The 18,013-nt window shown below is 39.3% G+C and overlaps 1 protein-coding gene across 16 annotated transcripts in view; it reads right to left on the reverse strand.

The window, feature by feature from the left end:
- Positions 1 to 18,013, reverse strand: part of BCLAF3 (BCLAF1 and THRAP3 family member 3) — a 77,136-nt gene that overhangs the window by 32,935 nt on the left and 26,188 nt on the right. For 12 of the 16 annotated variants that reach the window (XR_010132536.1, XM_055376728.2, XM_055376739.2 and 9 more), the window contains 5 exons: positions 16,695 to 16,769; positions 12,553 to 13,122; positions 11,517 to 12,179; positions 1,866 to 2,041; positions 252 to 366 (listed from right to left, as the gene is read on the reverse strand). Coding sequence is in view for 15 of the 16 variants with exons in the window: in XM_055376728.2 (XP_055232703.1) it covers positions 252 to 366; positions 1,866 to 2,041; positions 11,517 to 12,179; positions 12,553 to 13,122; positions 16,695 to 16,735 (1,565 nt within the window). In the remaining variant the exon portion in view is untranslated. The remainder of the gene's footprint in view (positions 1 to 251; positions 367 to 1,865; positions 2,042 to 11,516; positions 12,180 to 12,552; positions 13,123 to 16,694; positions 16,770 to 18,013) is intronic. The other 4 variants (XM_055376736.2, XM_055376738.2, XM_055376737.2 and 1 more) reach the window with 1 other exon arrangement.

Consider the following 18,013-nt stretch of genomic DNA (forward strand, 5'->3'; position numbering starts at 1 on the left):
TATGTAAGCATCTTCAAAGTCCTACACATTTAAACAATGCTAGTCAATGTTTTCAGTGCATCCTATTCATTCCATCAAAGTGCAGTGGCCAGATAATGCTTGGATTATCCTATTATTTTTGTGCAGGAAATGCAATCCTACAGTCTACAGCAAGCCCAAGTGAGCAGGTTCGGAAAGCAGCCCCTTCCCAAATCTTTTCTGAGGTGTATCCCCATTAGTTAAATGGGTATAATATGGTAATCAATCATTACCTGTGTATTTCTGGATCTGAATTCAATGGAATTTCATTTACATCTGCCTTGTGTATATCTTGCATTGTTGAGAAACGCTCATGTAAAGTAATGCCAGGTGATGGAAAATAATTTGCTGAAAAAGGAAATGAAGAGTTTTATCTCAATGTTAAGCTGATTTCACTTAAAAGATTACATATAAGCACAGAAAGAAGGGATTATTTTTTAAAATTCAACCTGTTTTCTCTTAAAAATATGTGGGACCCAAACTTATTTCACAGACTAATTTGTAGCGCTCACGTGCCTTCCCAAGCCCAAACAAGAGTAAAAACACCTGATTTATTAATCGAAGAATTTTCTTTCTATCTGACACGCCTGCTTACTTGTCCAGGGGAAAAGACAATGGCTCTCTCAAAGCAAGGACCTTTCTTCTCCAAGGTAAGACTTACTATATCTGGAAAGTAAAGATGGCATAGAGCTTCACAGTTGAATGAAAATAAAAAGTAACTTCAAAAACAAGCCTGAAACATCAAAACAATTTCAAACAAATACTAAATGTTATGTTTGCATATCACAGAAGGCCTTCTAATGCCACTTTACTTTAATTCACATTAAAGTTCATGAAAACATTTAGAAATCAGCTATGCTACACACTTTTAATAGGATACAGAGAAAGAGAATACGCTTGGTCCATCAGAATGCTACTTAAGCAATCCTCTTCCCTAATTTACTGTTTCTGTTCTGGGACAATCTCCTGGATTTTTCTGCAAATCAGCTCCATTTCTGCCAAGAATCACATTTCCTTTGGGTGACAGGGACTGGAGCTGAGAGGATGAACTGTTTCAGACAAACTATGTGCTTTAAAGTAAATACATGCCTTAGTTTGAGGGACACAGAGAAAAAAAAACTCATTTTCAAAACATATTTTATGAAGGTAAGAAAGATTAATGCAATTGTCTAGTAGGAAGTACAAAATAAAAAATTTTAAATTCTTGAAGGCCTCCAGTTTGTAATACCTACAACTGCCTTATTTGTGTAGCATCACTGGGGAAAGTTGTTCTATATCACTGAATTTTCCAATTAATGGAAACTCGCCAGAAGCAAAAACAAAACAATTTAATGCAAACCATTAAAAGTATTTATTACGCAACTCCCAGTTATAAAGAATGCCAAAGCAAACTAGAATCTTTCACTGATCACTCAGCATCATCCTTAAGATACAAAGTCCTAGTAATGCCCTCAGGGGGCTTTAAGAATCATAAAATGACCTAGGCTTCCTGATTTCTTGAGTTTCCTATCTGTTTTTTGTTGCTTCTTCCTCCCTGTTAGGTTACCAGTTATTGTTTCTTACTGCTCTCAGTATGCCTTTTCTTTCGCAGCAGCCAGCCTCTCCCTTTCTAACTTGAAAGTTCCAATCTACTAACACTTGAAGCACAAGGTTATTGGAACTAGATATAAAGAACAACTAGGCTCGAATGAATGCCTGATACTCTCTTCAAAAGACTTCCTAATTCACAGTCTAGCTTACAATGAAATATTAATTACTATTAAACTATACTGCAGGTGTTTACCTGTATCTCGTGAATAGTATATTACTTTTGTGTTATCCCTAACGTATGTGCAAAATATACCAACCTTTAACTTGATGGATTATTGTTATGATTTCCTGAGCAAATTCTCCTGTAGGTTTGTTTTCAGTATTCTGAGTTGAGTCAAGATGTTCAAACACTGGATGAAAGTTCTCACTTTTCCTGCCAACAGCAACCAAATCATGTGACATCTGTCTCTCTGTGGAATAGCTAGAAGCAACCCTAGAATAATTTGCAAATGTTTAACTAAATTTGAAACTATTTTGTGGAGAAAAGAATTTATCAAAAATTAAGATAGCTACAAAACTAGAAAGATGTATATCTTTTCTTATAATTAAGGCACTAAATTCCATGCCATAAAACATGTACAATAACAAGTAGGAGAAAATAACTACAGATACATGGCTCTGAGTTCTTTCAAATCAGAGGTCATTAAATATTTGCCACTTTAATAATAAAATCCTTCAAATTCTAAGTGAAACAATTTTTACTTGAAAAATACAAGGTATTAAAGACACTTACTATGCAAAAAGTAATCGATTAGATTATTTTCTACTTCCAAATGGCCAAAACATTGTTAGTCCAGCAAAATTATTTTATCTTGAAATACTACCACACTTTAAAAGCTGATATCAAACATAAGAACCTCTCTAACTTAATAAAAATCCTTATATCTTTGTATCAATAATAAGAAGCTTAGAATAGTATTTTGAAATAAAATTCTGTTAAGAGATTAACTTAATTACAAAGTCTCACTAAATTCTCAGGAAATAGTCTTAGTTGTTAGGCAAAGTTATGATTGTTAACACCAGTTACAGTGTTCACCCTCAATGTACCCTTAAAGAAATACTACCATTTATTATATAACCCCGGCTATCTTACCACTTTAATGCCTTCTGAATCTTATAACTTTTGTTAAGAGCTCTCCTGACCTCTAAGTACTTTTACAAACTAATGGTTATGATACAGAGCTAACAATTATTGAGGGCTTACCACGTGCCCTCATGTGGGGGGCTTAGAGCTTACCAACATGATCTCATTTCATCTTTACAATAACCCTATGGGGAAAGATGCCACCACCCTGAGACAATGGATGTCTTGGTTGCTTTGTTTCACATCCCAGAGATTGAGCATTCAAATGAACACGTCTTCCAAGTGTCGTAATGGAAAACTATACCTTATTCCAAGAATGCTGCACTTGCTTAAAACTACTCAGAAATGTTTGTCTGCAGGCACTTCATGCATCAATGAAAAAATTTTCTCATTATTTTATATTTATATCTCATTTTGGACCCAAAACGGCACTAATCAGCTTGTACCTATCTCATTCCTCCGTACTTAACTCTAAATTGCTTTTGGCTCTTCCCAAAAATCAAGTTCATTGTCTAAAGAATTGACATTTGCAACTGCTGGGGTTCTTAATGGCTACATTACAGGCTCAGAAGATAAATCTGAAAGAGAGCCCTGAAGTATGTTTTAAATAACAGGACACCACTGGAATAAATAGCTCATCATAAAGCAGAAAGCAAACAGACAGATGTGTCTGGGGGTATGAGTGCACACATGCACATATGTACTTATTTATTTAAGTCATGTAACAGCCATATATCCAAACTGCTGCAGGGTTATGAGGGGCTTACAGATATTCTTTAAAAATTTTAGCTCCTCTAATAAAATGGTTTTGAGTGTCTATTTACAACTTATCAGAGGAAAGGCTTCCATCCAACTTTCCATGCTCCCTGCTCTCAGACCAGCATTGCCAGGGACAACTCCCTGCCAAGGCAGAAACACAGAAAAGTAATCATGCAGCAGGTTGACCACACTGCTGTGGTTTCGTTGATTCATTAGAAGGACTTTCATTAGAAAGAAGGCCCATTTCCCTTCTTTCCTCCTAATTTGCTCCAAGCTTCCCACTGTGTATGTGATAACTAGCTAAGAGACATTTGCTGGCAAATGTTAGAACACCCCGTAACGACCTCCACTAACAAAGAATTACAAATGCTCTCTGTTTAAGGGGGTTTAAAGTTACAAAATTTCTGTGCCATACCAAAAGAAAAAATAGCCTTTAAAAACATTTTATAGGAGGAAAATAGTATATTTAAATAGAACTATAAAAATGGTCCATCCACAAGAGGAAATCAGTTGATAAGGTTTTTTTCTGGCAGCCTCAGTTTATCCCAAGAGGAAATAAGCTGATAAAGATGTTCAGTTTTCCAATGGGTAATTATTAACATTTACTTATAATTTCTTACAAATTACCGCTGAAAATCTTGTCCCCACTCCATGCTCAATCCTCAATCCATAGGAGTTACATACTTTGAAGCTATTATATATTTAATTCCTAAAATCTTAGTGTTTAAACTTGTTATCCATTAAAATTTATCCTAGAGTTCCTCTACTACAAGATCTTTAATAAAAAGTTTAAATTATCATTTTCTAGAAAATATACATTAACATAGTATAACCTCCAAATTTTAGACTAAAAACAATTATGATACTTTTGGTACAAGAAAAACCCTCTTTAGACTTGAGAATGCAAAATGTTCTAAATATTTATATTTGTAAATGTAATCATCTTTTGGTTCACATTTTACTTTTTACTATTTCCTATGGCATGGATTAACAAGTTAATAATTTCAGGAAATACCCCCAAAGCAAGTAGTTAAGCTAAAAAGATCAAATGTTCTCATTTGAGATGCATTTTAGACAATTTAAAAAATTAAAATACAGCCAAAAACCTCTATTCTAATACTATTTCTGGTACCAGTTTCATTAAATCTTCCAAGATCCTTTGTTCCCTCGACTGCACTTTCCCCGTTTATTTTTCTGTTTAAGGATATTTCCACTGATGTTCTCCCTGAGCATTGTGGGTAATAACCAAGAAAACGTAAAAAGCTACATTAAACCTTAATTTCCTGTTGCACACACTTAGGACTTATCAAAGAAATGAACTGCATGGCAAAACGGCAACAAAAAACCCAACAACAACCAAAACCAACAGATTCTCCTGCCCTCTGGAAGCTTCTATCAAAATCCGTATGACACATATAAAGTTTTCCTTTCTGTCTTCTTCCAACTAATAACTAACATTTCATACAGCATCCTACAGTTCATATAAAGCACTTTCCCAATTACAGTCACATGCAGCATAACGACGTTTCCGTTAATGACCACTTAAACGATGGTGGTACTGTATTTCTAGTGTACCTTTTCTATGTTTAGATACACGAATAGTTACTGATGTGTTACAATTGCCTACAGTATTCAGTACAGTAACATGCTGTGTAGGTTTGTAGCCTAGAAGCAATAGGCTCTACCATATAGCCTAGGTGTGTAGTAGGTTACATCATCTAGGTTTGTGTAAATACACTCTATGATCTTCAGACAGTGGCAAAACTGCCTAACAAGACATTTCTCAGAACGTATCCCCATCATTGCGCAATGCATGACTGTAAATAATTTGCTCCTGTCTTCCCAAGAACCAATTTAGAAATTGTGGAGTTGATGGAAAAAGTTCAGGGAGATTGCTCCTCCCCTAATTCCTCACCTCATTACTTTTTGCACAAAAGTCCTCTAGTGGGCCTCACCAGCCCCAACATGCATTCAGTCTACTTCATAGACAGCAATCCTCTGGCGGCCAGAAGTGGGCTGCCAGCCCTCTCCTATCAGCTGATAATGTCAAATCAGGCTGGCAGTCGCAGCATTCTTACCTTTCAGTCTCCTTTCCCTCTATTCCTTTTCACTGACTGCTCAAAACCACACAGGTCAAAGTTCATGTGTATGTTTTTCTGCCATTGTTAACCTGTAAATATAAAATTTCTTTTGCCTCCACGTGTCTGAATACACCAGCCTTTGAAGCCTAGCTCACATGTCAACTACATGATGCCTCTCTTCAATCTCCCAGCTTGGTACCACCCATCTTCTGCTGAGTCACACATGCACTCCAATAAACCAAAGGAGGAGGAACCTAATCGTATGCAGCTCTACAGTCCCAGGGCACCCTAACAGACTGTCTCACACAGGGTAGGCCCTCAAAAAATACCCACTGAATGAATAAATAATGAATCGAAAATGACTTGGTCAATTTGAAATGAGTGTTTCAGCTAGAGAGATGATAAGGTCAAGTGCGGTGGCTCACGCCTGTAATCCCAGCTACTCGAGAGGCTGAACACTTTCGGAGGCCGAGGCAGGAGGATTACTTGAGCTCAGGAGTTCAAGACCAGCCTGGGTAACACAGCAAGACCTCATCTCGACTAAAAATAAAAAAAAAAATAGCCAGGCATGGTGGCGTGTGCCTATAGTCCCAGCTACTCGAGAGGCTAAGGTGGGAGGATCGCTAGAGCCCAGGACGTCAAGGCTGCAGTGAGCCGTGATCACACCACTGCATCCAGCTTGGGTGACAGAGCAAGACTCTGCCAAGAGAGAGAGAAAAGACTTCAACATTTTATTTTTATTTTCTTTTTGAGACAGGGTCTGGCTCTGTCACCCAGGCTGGAGGGCAGTGGCATGATCTCGGCTCACTGCAACCTCTGCCTCCTCAAGCCAACCTCCCACTTCGGCCTCCTGATTAGTTGGGACTATAAGTGTGCACCAGTACACCTGGCTAATTTTTGTATTTTTTGTAGAGATGGAGTTTCACTACGTTTCCCAGGCTAGTCTCAAACTCCTGAGCTCAAGGGATCTGCCTGCCTCGGCCTCCCAAAGTGCTGGGATTACAGGCGTGGGCCACCATGCCCAGCCAGACTTCAACATTTTAATTGAGGCCAATTTAATTTTTTTTAACTTTCTTGGCTTTTATTTTTATTTTTTGCTTAACTTAGACCAATTTGAATTTAACATTTTAATATAAAATTTCTAATATATACTAAAGTTCAGAGATGAACATGATGAGCCTCCATCTGTCTGTCAACTCAGCTTCAATGGTCACCAACACATGGCCAATCCAAGCAGACTCAAAGAGCCAGGAGGAACTGCAGGTTAATTTGGTCCCAAAAGGTTACAGCCAAGTGACCTGCCCAATGTCACAAAGCTGATCAGTGGTCCATAGGAAAACAAAAACATATGCACTCTAACTGCCAACAGAATCCCTACACAAGGCCCCCTAAGAGACACCAAGAGAAGCTAGGGTCAAAAATAGGAATGAAAGGGAACCTTCTCTCAATTAATTTTTGATTTTAAAATGTATATGAGAAATTAAAGTAGGGGAGAACTTTAGTTTTCTATGCTATATAACAGCAAGGTGGCAGGTTTGGGTATAAAAAATATCCCCACCTGCAGCTTATTTTGCCTCCAGCGGAACAGTGTCCATCATAGGTACACTTATGTGACTAGGTTCCCTTCCTTCAATCTCAGTTATGGCTTTTCACATTGTTCCCTGCCTGCGTGATACCCATTTCCTCAGAGTGTCAGGGTCCCAATGTCCTCTGGGGCCCATCGCCCACCTCATCCCCTTTCAAACTAGGAAAAGAGCTGATAGGGGTAGAGACACCCCTCTATGTCTCTTCAGTGGGAAATAAAGGATTAGACACAAATGTGGCCAATGTACTCAGTCCACCATCAACTCTGATAGCCATGAATGCTGATGGACAACCTTCCCCATGTCCCAGGTGTCTCGTATCAGCTTCCCAGGAGATCAAAGGAGCCTCTGATCCATCAGCAGCAGCTTATTCTGCTCCAGATATTAGTACCACCTCCTCCCTCCTCCTCTTCCTTCCTGGCCTAGCCAAGGGTCAAGCCCTCACCCACTCAAGCCCAACATTAAACTAACACCTGCATTTGTCTGCCCCAAAACTTCCAGATGCATATATACAACAGTTCATGTTTTGCATATGTAACAACCTTAGTAGAAATTTTCATACTGTGATTCCCTAACTTACATTCTGAAACATATAATTATGACTCAGATGTAATTTCTGATAATGAAGTTTCTGACAGAGTGGATCATTAGAATACAGTCTTTCTTAACAGAAGCATTAACTATGCAGTGAACATTCAAGCAAGTGTTTACCTGCTGCTGTTCTAGATACAAACTAGAATCTAAAAAAATCACAGTGATAACCTTATGTTTTCAACCATACTGATAATTGGAAGAACAAATATCAATTCTCAACCAAAGCTAAGTAAATAAATGCACAAAATTAGCCATCTTAGCGTTTCCAAAAAAAAGCAGATAAACTCTCTAGATGTTAACCAATAAATAAACTTCTCTCTGCACTCTATGATTATTTTACTCTTTTCTAGAAAAAAAAATCTAATTTATTTTAATAGTTGAAAACATAATTCTACTGAGGGCATTATCTTTGTTTTATGGATCAGTCCACATACAATTAAATCCAAACCACAAAATTCATCCACAACCCATTCACCAGGAAATAAAGATTTTGTTGACTATGACGCTTTATCATACTGAAAAGATGCATATATTTGCTCAGTTATTTATTTTTCAGGTCTTTGAACAGAGAGGATTTGCAGTGGAGGCTATTACACAAGCCATCCTGCAGGCCCTGGGCAGGTATTCAAATGGCCCTGGTATGCTGCCAGAACCCAGTGACAGATTATGAGATTTCACAAAATCATAGTTTATAAATTCAAAATAAAAGATGCAGCAGTCTCCATTTTAAGCCCATTTTTGTGACACATGATAAAGATCAAGCTTCCATTTCTCATATCAAATTATAAAATTAACTGTTCAGTATCTCTAATGAGGTCTATTAAAATAAAACTCTTCAAAACTGGTATTTCTAGCATTCTTTAAAAGTGTTACAATTTTTTAATTCTCTTTTAACTATAACACACTTCATTATTAAATATGGGGGTATCATTGCTTTTATTTTTTTAGTTTTTAGTTTTGAGACAGGGTCTCGCTTTGTCACCCAGGCTGGAGTGCAGTGGCACAAACATGGCTCACTGCAGTCTCGATCTCCCAGGCTCAAGCAATCCTCCCACCCCAGCCTCCCAAGTAGCTGGGACTATAGGCACATGTCAACACACCCAGCTAATTTTTGTATTTTTTGTAGAGATGGGGTTTCATCATGTTGCCTAGGCTGGTCTTGAACTGTTGAGCTCAAGCAATTAGCCTGCCCTGGCCTCCCACAAATGCTGGGATTACAGGCATGAGCCATTGCACCTGGCCACATCATTACTTTTATTAAAAAGTTAAAGATTTTTATGCATTTGATTGTATATAATTTTACCTCAAAAGAAAAAAGAGGAACTGTAAACAAAAATGTATAAGGTATCTAAATGGGAGTGTACTGACATCTGCAACTTACTTTGAAAAATATCCAAAAAATAAGGTGGAACAATAGATGAAAAGATGTGTAATTATGAAAGTAAACTGTAAATTGTAGACTTTAGGTGGTGAGTATATAGGCGTTCACTGTAGAATTCTTTCAGCTTTTCTGTATGTTTGAACATTTTCAAAATAGAATGTTGGATAGAAAAAAAGCTTAAGGCTGGGTATGGTGGCTCATGCCTGTAATCCTAGTGCTCTGGGAGGCCAAGGAGGGAGGATCACATGAGGCCATGAGTTTGAGACCAGCCTGGGCAACATAGCAAGATTTCTATCTCTACAAAATAATTTTTATTAGCTGGGTGTGGTGGTGCAGGCCTGTAGTCCCAGCTACTCAGGAGGCTGATGCAGGAGAATCACTTGAGCCCAGGAGTTCAAGGCTGCAGTGAGCCATAATCGCGCCACTGCACTCCAGCCTGGGTGACAGAGCGTGACCCTGTCTTGAAAAGAAAAAAAGAAAGAAAGAAAGGTATGTATGTTATATGTTATATATGTATATCTTATAGCCATCAGAATGTAATCCAATAATCCAAGCCCCCTTTTTTTTTTTTTTTGAGACAGAGTCTCACTCTATTGCCCAGGCTGGGGTGCAGTGGCATGATGATGGCTCACTGCAGCCTCAAACTCCTGAGCTCAAGCGATCCTCCCACCTCAGCCTCCCAAAGTGCTGGGATTACAGGCATGAGCTACTACGCCCAGCCCTTAAGGTAACATTCTTAAACTTGGTACTTACAGAAGCTTTTGTGCTTTTAAGATGAAGAACTAGTAGGAGATATAATAGCACAAAATTATTTAAGACATATGTAAAAAGATGCAAAATTATTAATATGATACCACAGCAGTCATGTGTAAATATACATAGAAAAATAACTAGAATAAAATGCAAATAAAATTGTTGTAGGGTAGTAGAACTATGGGTGATTCCCCCCCTTTATTTCTTGAACTTTCTGTAATATAATCATAAATGCTTTCTGAGCACATATATAAATGCACATATGTATATTTAAAAATATTTTCTACAAGTGCAATGAATGTAAAAGAACTATGAGGTGGGGTGTTGCCATGTCTAAATTTAAGAAAAGGAACAGGGCCAGGTACAGTGGCTCAGGCTGGTAATGCCACTGCTCTGGGAGGCCGAGGTGAGAGGATCATTTGAGGCCAGGAGTTTGTGACCAGCCTGGGCAACAGAGCAAGATTCTGTCTCTACAAAAAAAGAAAAAAATTAGCTGGGCATGGTGGCATGCACCTATAGTCCTAGATACTCAGGAGGCCAACACAGGAGAGGCAGGAGGATCATCTGAACCCAAGAGTTTGAGGTTACAGTGAGCTGTGATCATGCCACTGCCCTCCAGCCTGGGCAGCAGAGCAAGACCTTGTCTCAAAAGAAAAGAAAAAGGAACAAAAAATATTTTGTTTTACAAAAAAGGACTTGTGGGTTTACCTCCCTCCCCATTCTACCCTTTGGATTTTGTTTTCTCTCATTTTTGGTTCAAATACAAATGAGTCAAGCATGAATATAAACATACCAAATCAACATGGCCCACCCCTTTTTCATTCACATACTGGTAGTGTATTAAGGTCATGAACAGTTTTAGCTGTTTAGTTTTAGGCCAACTGCAGTGCTTTATTATTCTCAGAATCCATAAATGGAAGTAATATTCGTTAAGGAACAAAGCACGTGAGTCTGCTTTTAAGAGAATATAACCTACAACAACAACAGTCTATTTTTTTAAAAGAATCATTAAGGGCTAAAGTAAATGTCTTATAAATAGGTATCTTCCCGGATTATGGTATAATTTCCTCTACCTGGGAGAATCTAGTTGGTTGAGCCCCAGTCATTATGAGACGGCAGCAAAAACCACATTAAGTCACCTGCCTCGTTGAGTCATAAGGGAACACGTGGATTTGAGCCCGAGCCACTCTGACTTAGACAAGTCACTTCATCTCTCAGGGTCGCACTTTCCTCCTGTATAAAACTAGGGCCTACTAAGGTCCCTTTCAGCTCAAAAATTCTCTGAATTTCAGGCAACAGAGAGCACAGGCTCTGAGAAACTGAGCAAGGACTAGGTTTTCTTGAACTCTACCCAGCTAATCCTTGGATAAGGAAAACCTGGCAGCATAAAAACACGTGAATTCATGAAGAGGAACAACTCCACAGAATGCCCCGCATCCAAGAAGCATCTGGAGATAGGATGTGGAAACAAGGAGACATGAAATCGCTCCCACGTAACTAATCACAGGAAACAGCCTCACTACAGGGCTTTTTTTTTGGGGGGGGGGGGGGAATTCTTGGCAATCCCTCCCACTTGATGGACTCTAAACACACTATTAATTCCATTTTTGAAGCTGCAAATAAAGATTGTAGAAACATTATTAAATATCATAAAGAAAAAACAAAGATAATACCTGAATGTATCTACTGTTTTCTTCACATCTACTTTAACTGTAAGTGATTTCTTCCTAAGATTGATAGGCGAGGGTTTCACATCAGGAAGTTTTTGACTTTTATCAAGTTGGTTACTGGAAGAATTGCTCTCTTTTCTACAATCCCCTTCTTTCTTTATTTTTTCCTTCCATTTGTCATTACTAGATCGCAAATCAACATCATTTTTATTTGAATAAGTACAGGCAATGCTGTCTTTCTTAGATGGTTTAAAAGGTTCTTTGACTTGTCCATCTTGAGTCTCTCTCCCTCTTCCAGTATTAAAACAATCTAACTCTCTATTTAGAGGGCCTTTTTGAAAACTATATTTTCTATCTTCTTCCTTACAGTACTTCTGAGTTCTCCCATCAGAAAAGTCCTGGTCCCCATCCAAGAGCTTAGGACGTTTGTGACGATAGTCATAGGATACTTTGGTTGCTGAACTGGTCTCTGGGTGTTCCCTCTCAGCATGTCGATAAGCTTGAGGCCCAAGGTTCCACTGGTCTGTGTCCTCTTGGTAAGGTGGGAGGGAATGCTCAGGCTTCCACTTTGGGTTCCTGGCAGGCTCTCTGCTTTCATATCTCTCCACGTCTTTAGGTCTTTTTGATGTGTGTCCATATTTTCTGAAATCACGATCCTCAGGATACCTGTGTTGACATAAAGCAGTTTACACTTGCAATAGAGAGAAGAAAGGGAGAATTTATATGTGTAGAATGTTGGGCAGCATGGCTTTAAATGCAGAATGCAGTGGCAAGTTAATCTATAACCCTTTAAGCCAATTCTATAGGCACAAGGCAGTTAAAGAGGAAAATACCATCTTTTAAAAGTATTCTAGGCATCAACATGATTTACTCTAAAAAGAAATACTTCACTACTACCAGTACCCCATAATTAAATTACAATGCTTTTTGTCTTTTTAGACAAAAGCTTTTCAAGGTGGTTATCTTCAACCATAAAGTAAACAGATCTTTTCACTTGAGGCTTTATACCAAATTACCCAGGTTTAATGTTTTCCTATACCTCTTCTGAAATGAGCTCCTTGTCTCAAAGTCTTCAGAGCCTCTTCTAGTTGACTGGGAGTATTTTTCTGCTTGTATCCTCTGGTGCCTCAACTCATCTTCATGCCACTTTCCTTCAAATCTAAAAGAATCTGCTATTGACCTCTGAGGTGGTTTCCCTCCTTTTCCACTTCCTCTAACTCTGTGGTCATCAGGACTATACCCTCCTTGCACTTTCTGGGGATAAGAATTCCTTTCATGCTCTTTGTAGGGTATACCCTCTGAGTATTTGGGCATATACTGAGCTCTCCTGTTACTGTCCCCTCTTCCAGGCGAATATCCTCGGTGAGGCTTATACATATAAACATTTTCTAAAGAGTTTCTTATGTTAGGGGAAGGTGATCTATGTTCATAAGACTGGTAATATATATTTCCACGAGAGGGAATCCTTGGTTTACTCTGTCCATGTTTCTCACTGTCCATTCTCCAAGCGACGGGTCTTTTTGGATCCTTCCTATATTCACAGCCATAATGCCCATGTGAATGTCTTTGCTTGTAGTGTTCAGCATTTCTAGGTACTGGTGATAAAGACCTATGTAAACAAACACAGAAAAGTGTAATCCATTTAATCAACTAAGTGTGTCTCAATATGACCTACCAAAAACAGTTGCTTTTCCTAGGATCCCTCGGCTTCTTCCACTCAAACTAAATTCATCAATTTGCTACATCTGCATTCTAAATTGTACATCTGGGGGTCTGATTATGGCACTGCCCAATCAACAAGCATACTCTTTCCATCTGAACTAAGGTATTCCATGTGCTTATCCAAATGAGCTGAGCACACCTGTCCCACTGGAGGAGGGCCAGCTTAGGTGCACAGCAGGATCCATTTTGGAAGATTGCTGACAGCAAAGTTCTGGCAAAAGAAGATGCAGTGACTTCAAAGGGCCAGTCAACAAAAGCTTACATCCAGTTCAAAGGCCAGGTAAGAAACAAGCAGGAAGGCAAGACTCACACAAATCAATGTGTAGGAGGGTCTCCAGCAAACTGAACATTACCTCTGACAATAAATTAGAGTCTAAGATTTAATGATGCTACAATTCAAACTCAGACCCAAGCCAGGCCCAGAGTTTCTCCAGCTGATTGTCTACTTTCTCTACTAAGGCTGTATCAAGGAGCAAAACATATGTACCTAACCGGGGGAAAAGGGGGAATAAGAGGCTCTTAAGACTTGAATCTCATGCTTAGTTCCTCCAGAAATACCTCTAACATAGGTAAGTTGCTTTTCTTTCCCAGATCTGTTCCTTTGCATATCTATGGAAAGATGTGCTGTTCGAACAGAGCTTGTAACTTCGGTGAAGTTATACTTTAAAGCAGCTATAATGCTCTCCAGGGACAGCACATCCTTTATGGAACTACCTTCTCCATACCTCAGCATTGCCAACATTGAGGCTTGTGTTTCCACTAAGGCGGAAGGCTTCTGTATCCAGGGAAACCAGTCTGGGTTGCCTAGACGTAAAGAGAGGTGTGCCACTATCTGGGACACAATAAAGTTCTATTTTGCACCTGGGGACCTTTCCCCACATCTGAGCTGCCCAATTTCTCCATCTCCTCCCTGAGGGTTTAATGTCTTCTAATCAATGAGGAAGCGATCCTTGCAGCTTCTGTTATGGCTCTCTCTTAGAAGCTGCCATGGAGTTGGCGCAACCATGAGTGAAACACTTTCCTTTCGATGATAAGTCTGTGCCGTCCCTACAAGAAAGGAGGCAGATCTACCTTCCTCATGTACCTACTAGGAGTTATATACTGAACTTGGCAATATTGCCCTCTGGAGTCACCAAGCTAGACATACTGGCAAGTGTTATTTAGCTAAAGCAGAAACTCTGCCATCCAGCTGGCTACACCTCATCACAGGAGGAAGCAAGTGGAGCCTCTGAGGACTTCCTGAAGATTTCATCTCTTTCACAGCCAAGGAGAAAAGCTGGCAGCCAGAGTCAAAGGTCTTGCAGTCTGGATGGAATTCCCAATAACTTACTTTTAATCCTTACTTCACATTCAATATCGGTTTGATATGCTATTTTATATGTTTCATTGCACAGTGTCCCTTTCTTCCGAAGAAGGTTGCTGAACAGTTGCTATTGTTTTTGGTTTTCCTAAAGGAACAAAAAAGACTCAAGGAGTCTGTTGGGAGATAATTCTCCACAGTCTCTTGAGTTCTGCACGCCTTGCGAGCGCCCTGTGAGCAGAGGCACTGACAACCTTTGTTCTAAGGCAGTGTTGCAAGACAGAGATAGGGTCTCACTCAGGGAAAGGGCTGATGTGTTTGCTGTCCAGGATAATAAAATAAATGTCTCCTCCAAGGCAAAGGCTGCATGGGTTTATCTGCAGCCCCTGATAAGGGACTCATGTTCCTCAGTTGTACTATAACCCCATTGCCTGTATGGAAAGCTCGCTGCCTCACGGCATCCATCCAGTCAGTGGCTCTGCAGTGCCAGCCCTCACGGGACCCAGAGGGTGGGGGGAATGACAGGAACATGAAGCTCAAGCTGCTTGCTGTACTCTGAGTAATAAAGGCCTTTGTCTCTGACCCAAGAGTGCCCTGTGGCAGGCTAATAATGTGTTAGTTTGCAAGTAAGGTAAAATATCAGATCCTTTATAGTTCTTAACAAAGAAACCTGAGAAGGAACCTGGAACTCAGGCACTAAGCTTGGCAGGGTCTCTTGTGCCCCTCATCAGCGCCTTTTGTCTTATCAAGAAATGACCTCTGTGGGCCGGGCGCAGTGGCTCACGCCTGTAATCCCAGCACTTTGGGAGGCCGAGGCGGGTGGATCACGAGGACAGGAGATGGAGACCATCCTGGCTAACAGAGTGAAACCCCGTCTCTACTAAAAATACAAAAAATTAGCTGGGCGTGGTGGCGGGCACCTGTAGTCCCAGCTACTCAGGAGGCTGAGGCAGGAGAATGGCGTGAACCCGGGAGACGGAGCTTGCAGTGAGCTGAGATCACGCCATTGCACTCCAGCCTGGGCGACAGAGTGAGATTCCATCTCAAAAAAAAATAAAAATAAAAAAAATAAAAATAAATGACCTCTGTGATACCCTGTTAAAATCATTCACTTCTATACATTCCCTTTTCTTTCTCAAGTTCCTTGCCATTGCAAGTGGCTCCTGTGAATTACAAAATGAAAACTGTTGACAAAATGATTGATTAGTTACTGCATAACTGAAACGCATAAGCAAAATGGGCAAGTTATCTTAACATGAAAAATCTTGGTCTGCCTTTTTTGTGTGAAATGATGGTCCTTTTTAAGTCCTAGAAAATACTAGTCACATTTGCAGCTCGGTGCCTTTGCTCCTGCTCTCCCCCTTAACTAGAATATTTCTCTTCACTCTTTCTGCCTTTAGAAGTTCTACACATCCTGAAACGCCCAGATAAAATTGTTTTCATCTCTTCTTTGAAGACTTTCTTAGTACCCCCTTTTTCCTCCACAAAAACAGAATTATTTCCTCCCTAGAAATCCAGAATCCTTTGTCCCAATAAGTAGCACAGCATTTTCCCCACTGTATCATAGTTGGCCATGGTGTCAATCTCCCAGCCCAACCATGTGCTTGCTGAGGCCAAAGAAGATGGCATATTTGCCTTTGTAGCCCAAGAACCTGCCTGTAGCAGGTGTACAATAAAGACTGGTTAAATTGTTCCAATCTAATGATACATAATTTTGATACTACCAAGAAGGAAGGAGAAATGGACTATAATCGAACTATTCAGAACTCTATTATTCTGCCATGAAGAAGAAAGAGGAAACTCCCTATTTTCCAACTCGAAATTTCTTTAAACATATTAATTATGAAAAAATAAAATGAAATCTATACTGAGGAGTTCTAAACTACTCACTAATTCAAAAAATGTAATACTCTCAAAGATATTTCTCACTCTCTCTTGCTGTGGCCACTGCACTGCTTTTCATTATGGATTAACTCTAGCCACCTGCTATGATTAAACAAAGCTGTCAGCTACTAGAATGTAGAAATACAACCTCTACTATGATAAAGTACCTACTGTGAATAACCAGGTCCCATGAGCTTAAGTGTTTACTAGTACTGGTGAAATTGAAAGTCACAGCACATCCCAAATCCAAGCTTACTCTGCTAAGAACTGCTCACCTGTGTTTCCACCTGGGGGATCTAGATCGTGACCGTGCCATCCTTTGACACGTGAGCCACTATCCACTTTTTACACTGCAAAGAAACACAGGATTAGCAAGTTTGTAGAAAGACCCTACAATTTGATCTAAAACATAGCGAATGCTGCCAATTTACTTAAACCCTTTGTGCCTCAGCTTCCTCATCTCTAACACGGAAATAATAATAATAGCACCCCTTCTTATTGGAATGTTGTCAGGATAAAATGAATTAAATCAGGGGTCAGTAAACTGTCCGCAAAGTGCCGAATGGTAACTATTTCAGGCTTTGCAGGCCATATAAGGTCTCTGTCACATCTGTTTCTTCTTTTTTTTAAAGCAACTCTTTAAAAATGTAAAAATGTGACAACATTGAGATGTGTCGTAAGTGTAAAATCCACATCAGATTTCAAAGAGTTCATATAAAAAATGTAAAATATTTTATTGATGTATTTCTAATATTAACTACATGTTGAAATATTTTGAATATACTAGGTTAAAGGCACTATGTTGGTCAAATTAAAAAAATAAAAGTACAAAAACTATTTAGCTCAAGTGGGTCATACAAAAATAGGCCCGGCAAGTCAAATGCATTGTAGTTTAATGACCCCTAAATTAAATCATAAAAAGAGCTTATTGGTGTCTGGCAACAGCAACTGCTAAATAAGTATTCCAAAAAGAGGAAAAATTACCCAGAATTCCTCTATCTGAATACAAGCACTACTACTTTCCTGTCTTTCACCATGTACAGAAACACTTCATATAATCACAGTTTAAATGTTTAGGAATACGTGATGGTATACTCTGCTTTTTAAATTGTTAGATTCTAAGAATTATAATTTCTTCTTTTAAAATTTCTTTTTTTTTGAGACAGGGTTTTGCTCTTTCTCCCAGGCTGGAGTGCAGTGGTGCGATAACAGTTCACTGCAGCCTCAACTTCCCAGGCTCCAGCGATGCTCGACCTCCCAAGTAGCTGGGACCACAAGCGTGCACAACCGCACCTGGCTAATTTTTGTATTTTTGGTAGACACGGGGTTTTGCCATGTTGCCCAGGTTGGTCTGGATCTCCTGAGCTCAAGCAATCCTCCGACCTTGGCCTCCCAAAGTGCTGGGATTACAGGCGTGAGCTACCACATCCGGTCAGAATTACAATTTCTAATACTCAACTGCTGCCTAACTTTCCACCAGACAAATATGCCCAAAATATAATTGAACATTATTAGACATTTAGTTTGCTTCTTGTTTTTTGCTAAAACAAATAATGTCAAGTAAATTTTAAAAGGCACTTCTAAACTTGATTTT

Source organism: Gorilla gorilla, chromosome X (assembly GCF_029281585.2).
Source record: "Gorilla gorilla gorilla isolate KB3781 chromosome X, NHGRI_mGorGor1-v2.1_pri, whole genome shotgun sequence".
In the NCBI taxonomy this organism is placed as follows: Eukaryota; Metazoa; Chordata; class Mammalia; order Primates; family Hominidae; genus Gorilla; species Gorilla gorilla.